Raw genomic sequence first — 11106 nt, forward strand, 5'->3', positions numbered from 1 at the left:
GCTGCTGAATCAGCAGTGTTGTCAAAAGCGCCAATAAACCATTGTAACATATGGAATGAAATCCCTACTGCTGAGCTAATCTGGAAGGCAGTTACATGCTGGTGAACTGAGGCCCATGTAACAAAACTTGATCAATTACACAAATTAAGCATAGCCCTTTAGGAATTTATTTTATTGGTCTGGACATCTGTTGCAGTATTGTCCAAATCCAAAAATCAAATGGTGCCTTGGGTTGCCAAGTTAGGCAAGAAAATCTAGTAGCTATAAAAGTACAACTGAAAACCCCTGTATTAATATCATGTCCATCTGCTGAATGTTACATAAATATGCAGTCTTTTTATTTTCCTTGGGAATAACATTTATTTTTACTGTGCCCAGTTTGACATTCTGTGACATTCTGCTCAGTTTATTGCGCAGTAACTTTAAATGTTTCTTCAAAAATGCATTTATAATGTTGTTGTTAATCTTTTTTTCAAGTGTCTTTACCAGCTGTTTTACTTATGGTTAAACACAGGCACCATCCCTCTGCCCCAGCTTTGTAGAGTTACAAAATCTCCCGAAGAAAAATAGTTTTGAAAAGAATGTAAAGCTTTGAATTTCAAATGCCACAGACTTTTGTGTTCTGCTCTGCACAGTGGTGCTCTGGTCTGGGGCTGTCACCATCCACATCATTGTTGCAACGCAAAATTTACTGGGAAGTATTCCACCCTAGAGAAAGTTATGGAGCTCTGGAAATTGGCACCAGCTGGGGGTCTGCTGGTTTGGCACTCTGCTCCCGGCCTTGCTCTTGCAGCCCAGAAGCGCTCTTCACTGCTTAAGGAGAGGCATTTCCCAGCTTCTCCATCAGGCCCTGGCACAGTTCTGCTGAGCCGGGAGGTAATGCCATTCCACCACGGCGTCCATCCCAGCCCCAGCTGGGGGCTGCACCTCCTTGGCTGGCATGCCAAGTCCACCGAGACCCACATGGGGATCAGGTTCAAGGGCGGTATCGGTCCCGGAGCAGGACTGTTCCAGCAGAACACTGGAAAGCAACCCTGAGAGCAGCCTGGAAGGGTCATTGCAAGACGCATTTAAATGTCATTGAAAGTTAATGCATGGTAGGCCAGAAGTTAAGAGACGAAGAGATGTGTTTACCTTCTGAACCTGTTTGAATCTTGGCATTGAAAAAATCTAGTAGTTATAAAACTACGACTGAAAACCACGATGTTCATATCATGTCCATCTGCTGAATGTTAAATAAATATGTTGGTTGGTTGGTTATTTAAGTATGTTGGCCAACTGGCATAGTATGAAATGTTTCTAGAAATAGTTAGGGGATATTTTTTTTTGTTGTTGTAGGTTGAGTCCTTCCTCAGAGATATAGGAAAATTAGGAGACGCTTAGCAGGATAGGGAGGTTTTTGTTTGTGATTTTTCCAGATACACTGCTCAGAATCAGTTTTAATTAATTGAAGATAAGCTGCATACATTTTGCATATGTGTATTTTGATTCTGGTATTTCGCTGGAATTATTCCAGACGTATGCTTCAGCAGCGGAGACGAGGCTGCTGCAGCTCTGCGATTTGCACAGGTGTAACTCAGATCTGTAATTTTTACAGTGAATATCTTTAGTGGTAAGTGGCCTGGTCTTCTCTATCTGTGTGCACCTCTCATTAACGTTACATGGCTGCTTCAAGGTCAGGCTAGAAGCCTTATGCACTGAACAAGGTTGCAAAAGCATAGTGTCAGGTGTTTAAAATGTAACGCAGCTGGTGTTGGCAGCATTTTTATCTGCTTTCCTCCCATCTTCTCCATCTGAAACAGGAGTGAGTGCCCTTGCTTCCCAGAAGCCTTACAAATTCAGATTGTTTTCGTGACACTGCTGGAGGCGTAGCTTTATTCACAAGCTCTAGCCCCGTTCGAGTTTGGAGGGTTGCAGATTTGCTCTTCTGTCTATAAGAGACCGCCTTAGGTAAGGGAAGAGGAGGCGGTGCGGAGTGCTCAGCTGCAGAGAGCCCAGCCAGCGCTGGAGCTTCACAATGCTTGTTGGCTTCATCTTGAGGTCTCCCCATTGAGAGAGGCCAAGTGTCTCAGGAGGGGGAAGTTTCGTCTTCTGAATTACCTTCCTTAGATATTCTTATGAAGACAAAAGCATTTACAAGGAAGGACTCTTGAAATTCCTGTCTGAGCACCCACCCCAAATCAGAAAGCTGATTCTGATAGCTTGCAGCAACTTGCTGTTCCTACACACGTGCACTAGAGGCGCAGAGCTGGTGCCAAAACTCTTCTCCTCTTAGCAAACGCCGAATGATTTATCACAGACAGACATGTTTGGAAAGTTTAGCAAAGAACTGCTTTTGGGAGGTCAGAAGGTTAACTACCGAAGTTGTATGTAACTTGGAGCTGATGCATGGCAATTAATCAAGAAATTACATTCCACATCTTTTCGAGAGCCCACACGGCGCACTGTGTCTGAGGGGCGACAGGCACACGCAGAGGGCAGAGCGGTTCTGCTGGTCGAAATGCGAATCATTTCATATTGAACAAAAAACGAGCGCAGAATAAATGCTGGCAGAGGGGGGCCGTGGTGTGAAATGCTCTTTGTAGCAAGCAGAAGGCCTCCGAATTCTGAGCAAACCTTCAGCACATGCAGAAAAAAAGAAACACTAATTGTTGCTCCCATCACGTGTGTGCCTTAAATCTATTCACAAACATCTATGTTCAAGGCAAAGGTCCTTATTCACGTCCTCGGTAATTTGCAGCTCTTTTGGCTGCAGGACTTTTGGCTCTTTCAGAGTTTGGGTAACTCAGTTCGTTATCATCATCTTTTCACCCTTTAAATTGACATACTCAAAACCAATAGTTTTAGTCAATAAAAGCAACAGTGGATGTGTTGGGATACCATGGATAGTAGTGATCTAGAACTGATGCACCGGCTTAACTTAATAAATTAAGACCAATTTAATGCCGCCTACCAGTGCCACTTATGTGCTTTTACCAAAATGCTGTGGGGTTTGCCTGCTGTACCTTACACGAACGCAGCAATACACCTGCTTCCAGGGTTCAGCGTTACCTCACCCTGCAGGCTACAGTTGCTTGCCTTTGCGATTACTGATATTTAGCACTGATTTTCCCCACTCTCCCTCCGTGAAAGGGTCAGCATCTCAGTGACGCTCGGTACCGATACGGTGCTAATTATGGATCAGTGCTTTGCACTGGATTTGTTTAATGAAGTCATGATGGCAGCCAGAAAAGTCCAAGGAGAGACACTTCGTGGGTGTAAATCCCACCAGCTGGACCGACTTGGTTTGACTCCCGTGGGTTTAAAGCACTTTACACCCACTGGGGATTTGTCCTTAAGTAGCTTTCCTGGGAATACTGCAAGCGTGAGAGCTGGTGGAGGGGCAGAGCCACCCGAGCACACAGCACTAACAAGCCTGAACATTGTAATTAGCAAGCCGATCATTTTCCCTCTCTGACTGACATGTGACATCTTTGAAACATTTTCAAAAGCTTCAGATTTTGAAAGTGGTGGGTGTTCTGAATTTTTGGGACGCACCTGTGCTCACATCCACACAAACACTGATTAGATAATATGATGTGTTTGCTTCAGACTACAGATAATGTAAAAATTAAGGAGAATAATTTGTTCCAAGAAGCTATATAAAAGATATGTTATATAAAATCTATTATGCACTTATATCATATTACATTATATTATGTTATATTATACTATGTCATATTGTTTCATATTATATCATACCATATTATTATACTATACTATAGTTTATTAGTATTACAGTGTACAAGTATTTTTTATATAAACACATGTGTATGTGCATGTGTGTATATGATTATTTATCTTTTTTGGGAGTAGTCAAATATTGAGTATGTATGTTTGATACATTGGTTTTGGCTTTGCCCAGATACGGAACCTTTAAAATTTCTTTCTTTCTTTTTTTTCCCCCTCCATTTTTGCCCAGCAGCGCAGCTGCTGAGGCAAAAATGTTGGACGGCAAAATACAGATTTAGAGCTTTGTGTTGTGGGTGGCTAAATTCTTGCTGCTCCCTGCCTAGTATCAGGGAAAATGGCAAATAGTTCATCTCAATGCAGGGAATTGTCCATGTAGCGCCTAAGCTATCTTAATTTGTGGAGAATAAATAATTTTCTATTTCTGAATCCCTTCTAGTCCCGCACCCGCAGAAGCAGTTGGCGTACAACGCCTCAAAAGCCGGGGTCGTAAAATTAACACAGACATTAGGAACCGAGTGGATTGACAGAGGAGTAAAAGTCAACTGCATTTCCCCGTAAGTAAAATGCAGTCTCATTTTGAAAGTACAAAGAGAATGAAATGTTCTAAAAAGCTCAGCTGAACAGTATCTCAGCAAATAAAGTTTCTAATTAGCAGGTGGATTGCATCCCTTTTTATGTTGTCTTTTCCTTAACAAAGGTTTAAATACTTAGAACCAAGCCTGCTCTGTTGCTGTGTATACTCGGGGATTAAAGAAGAGGTTTTAGCATTTGATAATAGGTTTTCCAGTAACGTGAAGGGTAGTTTTTAGCATTTCTCTTCCAGATGAAATATTTCCTTAGTCTGTCCAAGCCTTCTGCAGTTAAAGAAAAGGCTTTTGACACTTAATAGACAATACTGCTTTCCCCTTTTTACTTGAGACAAATATATAGGCACTTTAAAAGCCACATTGTACTGCTGTAATTGAGATACTGTTCAGCTCTGACAGTCACAGGAGGCCAGGTGTAATTTTGTAAATATATATATATATTTATTACAAATTACATTTTCCTTCTTTTTAGAGGCTTAAAGCTGTATGTTTTATTTTATGGTATTTATTCGCGAAGAAAAGTTTCCTTGCCACATACACTTTTTCTCTCCCTGTTTCTCACACACATGCCCAACACAGTCATTTTATTAAACAATTAACAGTGCATGATAATGCTAAGCAGAAACCCAAGTGGATAGCGCTAATTGGAAGCGGTCAAATTCCGCAGACCATTGAAGTCAATCAGAGTAAGTAAGAAGGGCAGGATTTTAACCCAGGAGTTAAATTGTAATAATGAAGATATAATGTACATCAAATTAGGAAAAACAAATTACGTATTTTAATCCACAAAGTGGAGTAAAAAAAAATATCACAGAGCTCAATGGCAAGTGCCTCTGTTTTTACTGTCGGTCTGCTCTCTGCTTCCTTGTGCTAGCTGTCTTGCTTATGATTATTTATTACTAATTATACCAGTGACTCCAGCCGTCGCTCTATATGATCCACAGATTCTTTAACCAGCATCTTACTTTGTAATGGGATTTTCCCCAGGCCAATGCTAGCAGCACTGCAATAGCGTTCCCACAACTAGTGCTGGTGAATTTACACTGGCTTTCGGGAGCCAGGGGAGATGAAGGGCATTAGGGAAGCTCGGTAGGACCTGGCAGAAACTGTGTCTGAAAACACATGAGTAATCTTTACCAATAGAGGTGGGATAGTAGTGCCACATTCACAGCAATCACGGAGGCTCTTAGATGAGGAATTACCCGTTTCTGGAGGGCTTACATAAATTTAAAAAATATCCACCGAATGATCAAAACTCATTGTTTTGTATAAGTTGGAAGCATACACTCATATTTGAAGAAGTTATATTTCTAGAGGCAGTTGCCAGAGCATGGAGAAAAAATAGTCATGCTTCTCTTTTTCTACTTTTCAAGCCAAAACGGGGTTGCATTTTGATCATCCCTACCTGTCTTAAACTCCAGCTCTGAGCTCAAAATCCTACAACAGGAAGGGACGGGGGGTTTCTTTGTGGAGGAATAGCCAGAAAAGGCGCACAGAGGACAAATGTTTTGCTGTCTTTAAGGTCCCCTGATCTGGACAGAGCGGTTCCCCCAGCACAGCCGGGGACCCGGACTGAACCGCTCCGGGAGCCAGGCAGAGTTTTCCTCCCGTTGGTTCAAAGCTTTGGCTGAGCCCCTCGTACCGGGGCCGCCCAGGGAGCTCTGGGTAGCGTTCAGAGGAAGGACCCTACAGCGGTTCGTATAGTTCAGATCCCTCCTCACCAGAAGCAAAAGCCACACACGCTTGAGAGTGAATAAATGTTCACGTTTACCCTTCTGCCTGTATGAGATGTGAACCTGCATTTCAGTGCAGATTTGGACCCATCCCCAGAACTGTGGACCCCACCGGTCTCGTCGTTGTGTCTCTTGATGTGACTCACTGAGGCACAGGGGCATCTTCAACCCACTTGAACTTAGTACCCGACACCTGGCAGTAGCCTCAGTGCAACAGCGCATCTGTCGATGCCGTAAGAGTACTTTGCAGGGTTGGAAAATGTCCCAAATGCACAAGTCTTTCTGAGCATGGATGTCCAACCTAGCATGTAGCCGTCTTATAACAGGAGGGTATTTTGAGGAGTGTGAGGAGCACACAGATATGTGGCAAGATGGTACCCAGGATAACCTCTGGATAAGTAAAATATTTAAGTGTGTCCTTAAGTCCTTTGCCCTCCCCACTCACAGTTGCATTAATGCTTTAAGGCACTCTCAGCGTACCTCTGTCTGAAGCTCCAAACACTCCAGTCTGGCCTTAAACATTATTTCACCATGCAAACCTTTTGACCTTTTTTCCCTACTTCCTATCTGGTCACTTTTTATCAACTTGATTTCTTAATGAGTGCATAAAACTTATGCAGAGCAATGCATAAAAGTTAGCAATGCATAAAATGTTATGGCAGAGTCCTTAGGATAATTTATTGCTTTTATAAAATTGAAGATTCAGGTTTCTCGTGCTGGCCAGGCAAGCCTCATGCCCATGGGGAGAAGGTGGCCGAGTCTCCCTGGATGCTTGGGCTGACTTTGCCTGTTGCTCCACGCAGCAGCAAGCGTCTCCGTGCATCGTGGAAACTGTGCTCAGCCCTTACGCCACCATCTAGCGCAATTGCCACGTAGCCTGCTGCACAGCGGATGCCGTGCAAAATTAACAAGGTGCTGGAGTCTTCCCAAAAGGGATGTGGGGGTCAGGCTGCAGAGGGGACCTGGGTGTGAATAGGGACCTTTACAGAGCACTGACTGGTGGCTGGTGCCTGGCTGCCCACAGTGCGTTTTAGTCCCTTTCCTGGTCCCCGCACATGCGAAGTGTGTTGGGTGTGATGGAGCAGGGGACTTTTGAGGGTCTCTGGTTTTTGGCACATGCAGCATTGGAACCCTTCATTTTTGCAGGCATTACAATGAATCAATGTCCATTTTTTGGGGTAATTGCATCTCCCTGCTTGATTTGCAAGGCATAAAATGCCATAATGTGATGACCTTTGGGATGGGCAGCTGGAAGTTGATCTTCAGCTCAACCCACAGCTTCAGCCAGGCCAGCTTGTCGGGGACCCCGTGAAACTCAGCAGCCCTGGGGGATGAACCACGTTCCCCACTGGTGGGCTGCAGGGATTTGAGTTTGGGCTGCGATGGGCAAAGAGGCTTCATCCCCAGCGTGCCTGCCTGGCTCCCCTGGGACTGCACGGAGGCAGCCGTACGGTGCCGTTAGCCTGGTGGGTACGAGGAGTCAGAAAGCAGGTAGGGCGGGATCACCGCAGGTTTTGGGTGTACCCCATCACAGGGGAAGGAGAGGCAGAGCTGGCAGGAGAAGGAGCGCCCCAGCATCACCTGAAGGCGTCCCAATTAAGCAGCATTACTATCCCCATTAAGCAGCAGTCGTTGCTGGTAAGTATCTTTGGACTTAAATCTAATTCCTTGGGAGATGTCCCAATTAAGTGGATCTCTTGATTAAACACTTCCTGATTAAGTGGAGTGTACTTAACTCATTCAAATTAATAACTCATCTGAAAGAAATCAAGTTACACACACAGATGGAATCTTTTTTTGCTCTCATTTGGGGATTGAGCGCACGTAACAATTCCAGTTAAGTATCTGGTAAGTGATATTTTTCCTAATGTGTCTCTCGAAGTGGAAATGTTTTAGGCAATTGTTTTTTTTTTTTTCCTAATGTCTCAAATTGTCCTGTGTATCAATAATGAAATATTGATGCTCACGTCTAACGTTAAGGAACCAGCAGTTTGATATTACATTGACATGCAACAGAAAGTACTGATAGGCTCAGCACTGCATACGAGATGAGGTAGGGAATTAATGCATTGGCAGTTGTCTTTGCTGGAACTGGTTAGAAGCCAACTAAAATCTGCCTAAAAGGGTTCGACAACATTAAATTGCCCAACTTGGCACCAAAGCTTTCCCAGAAGATGTGTAGTATCAATGACATGCCTAATATTTATAGTGCCATCAGTATGTGTGTTTGCAACTTTTAAGTTTTGCGCTATATTTTTTTCTCATTTCTATAACAAAAATTTGTAATGAAGTTTTGTTACACATCTAAATTTTTGCTCCTTGAAGTGAACCTAAAGAAAGGTCCAGCGAGAGGCACAGCGCTGTGATCACAGGTTGCAGTGATCAGACCAAAGATCGTTTTTCCGAACAGATTGAAAAATGTCCTCTTTTTAGCAAAATCTGTTGTGCTGGAGGACTATGTGTCGTATTCCCTAATCTGCATTCCCTTGGGGTTAAAACATATATGTAAATTAAAAAAAAATTCAAAATCATATGGATCTTATTCTGGTCTCTGATAGTGTAAAGCCAGAATGATTACGTTGATGGTTTTGTAAGCACGGTGAGAGGCACGTAAGGGAAAGGAGTCCAACATATTTCACATCTGCTGCTCAAAGCACGTTTCTCTCTGAAGAAAACCAGTTCCCGAGGAGTTTGGGAGAGCGAGGGGGGAGAGCAGGGGGCTGTGCTTGGGGGAAATAAGTAAACCGTCTGCAGTCCTGTACTGGAATGTGTTTGATTTTATTACGTTGCCAGAGCTTAAGTGAGCTGCATCGCTCAGTGTTTCTGAACTGCTCTGGTGTTTATTGACAATTACAATAAAAAATAAAGCCGATATTTAAATCCTGCCCGATTAGTGAAAACAGAAATGTTTGGGGGAAAGTCTGAATTAGTTCCACTTCGTAACAGACTAAATAGCAGATTTCAGCCTTCATTTAAAACAAAAGGTAAATCTCGTACCCAGAATCCAGTGTGTCTCAAAAAATTATTTCCTTGGAAGTATAAATTGGGATGCCGATGAAGTTTCAGAACAAAACGGGTATTTTTATACTTTGTTCATTTCATATTTATCACTAGCTTGTTTGCTAATTTTCATTTGCAAGAGGCAATTCTTCCAGCTAACTGGCTGCCTCAATGGGCCACTGATTTCTTTGAAGTGACAGTCTGTAAATATGCATAAAAAAGAGATGCAATTAGCGTGTGTGTGGTTCAGTGCAGCCTGATTTCATTGGCAAGTTTACCCACAGTGTTGATAAGCTACATTATCTAGAAAATTGGCCGCTGAAAAACAGCACCTCTGATTGCCAGCAAAGGTTCCAGATAACAGGGTGCTGAAGAGAAATATAATTGAGGTTGAATATGTTAACCAAGGTGTCACATGCTCCTTAGAAGCGCTAATTTATCAGCATGTTGGAATTTTTATTAACATTTGGAATGCATTTCCACCACACTAATGAAGTGGAATTGGCAGTTCAGGTTTTAGTTATTGTAATTTCTGAGAAGTTAAATGTAATTTCTCGTTAGACACAGTTATGTAAATATATTTGTTCAGGGGCTGAAAAAATTATACATTTTGCAAAATACAAATATGTTGTTAAGGAGGAGTATGACAAATCAGTCGCAGTTAAAGTCATAAATGCCAGCCAGATGTTCGCCCTGCATTGTGCTTTCTGGAGCATCACTCATTTTTAGGGCACCTGAAGAAAATGAACTTAGCAGAGTTTTAATAAATGGTGTAGTCACTCATTAATGTAAAAGAGGCAAGACAGGTGAACGCGGTGTGATTTGTCGGGGTATTGGTTTAAGGGGAATCGCACTGGGCATGCTGTGCTTATCTTTGCCTCTCCTTTTTTTGTGTGGAAAGGGTCTGGTGCTGGGAAGGGTGCTGGCTTTTGTTTCCCCCCTTTTTTGACATACGGGGAGTCGGGCTGTTTTCAGTTTCTGGGCCGTACACAAACGCGCTGTGTGACATTATGCTGCGAAGCGATGAGAAGAGAAATCGGTAGAAGGATGACAGTTCCCAAGAGCCGCTACAGCCGGTTCAAGGCACTGTCAGTTCCAATGCCATGCTTGTTTTCTATAAAAAAAATTAAACTGGTGATTACAACTAGTAACCTAAAAGTAAGGGGGTACTGCTATTAGCTAAGATAGTATGTGTGTACTCGCTTTGAAGAAAGCCTCTCAGCCTGCCCATCGGCAGCGAAAGGCAATAGGAAAGAAGCGCTACCAAAGTTTGCATCACGACTTTCAGCAGAGGCAGAGCAGGTCTGACTTGCGCATCTCCTTTGTGCTATTCCATGGTTTTCCTTCCGAATTAACATCTCGAAAACCTGTAAGTCCTGCCTTTCCTTCTGGGGAAAACCCAGTCCTAAACTCTTGGTGCGTGTGCTCGTTGCAGGGGCATCGTCGACACGCCGCTCATCCGCTCCAAGGACCTGCAGCCGCTGGTGCGGCGCTGGCTGGCGGACATCCCCGCCGGGAGGCTGGCTCAGGCGACCGACCTGCAGGCTGCCGTCGTCTATTTGGCCTCCGAAGCCTCAGACTACATGACGGGCCATAACCTGGTCATTGAGGGTGGCCAGAGCCTGTGGTGAGGGGCGTCCTCCAGCCTCCCCTCTCAGGGGCATGGTTCACTTTGGAAAGCGTGTATTAGAGTTTAGCTTAGTCTAGTCCCAGTTTTGGCCTGTGCGGCTAAGTGGCCAGCTGATCTGAAATGATTGTTTCCTTCTTTCGAGTGTTGCTTTGGAGACTCATACAGTGGGGGGGGGGGAGACAAAAGTAATCCTTCATTTTCAACATTTTCATGTTTTTCACTATGCATTCAGATTTCTGTTAAAAGTATTTAATGATATAAAGGCACATTTACTGCAGTGAGATTTGGCTATTATTTAGTTTAACAGGGGGCATTTTTAAAGCAATCAATATTAGCTGGTCTGTGTAGTATATTGTTCTTAGGCGATTTTTTGTATTCAAGTTGTTCCAGTGACATCTGTGAGTGGTAAAAAACAGTTGGATGT

The 11106-nt window shown here is 43.4% G+C and overlaps 1 protein-coding gene across 1 annotated transcript in view; it reads left to right on the forward strand.

Moving 5' to 3' along the window:
• LOC143164334 (uncharacterized) overlaps window positions 1-10755 on the forward strand; it is a 33344-nt gene extending 22589 nt beyond the window's left edge. Inside the window, exons 10-11 of the mRNA XM_076346798.1 lie at window positions 4169-4286; window positions 10488-10755. Coding sequence (XP_076202913.1) covers window positions 4169-4286; window positions 10488-10683 — 314 coding nt within the window. The 3' untranslated portion in view covers window positions 10684-10755. The remainder of the gene's footprint in view (window positions 1-4168; window positions 4287-10487) is intronic.
• The last annotated feature ends 351 nt before the right edge of the window (window positions 10756-11106 follow it).

The sequence above is a fragment of the Aptenodytes patagonicus genome, chromosome 8 (genome assembly GCF_965638725.1).
Source record: "Aptenodytes patagonicus chromosome 8, bAptPat1.pri.cur, whole genome shotgun sequence".
NCBI classification, from domain to species: Eukaryota; Metazoa; Chordata; class Aves; order Sphenisciformes; family Spheniscidae; genus Aptenodytes; species Aptenodytes patagonicus.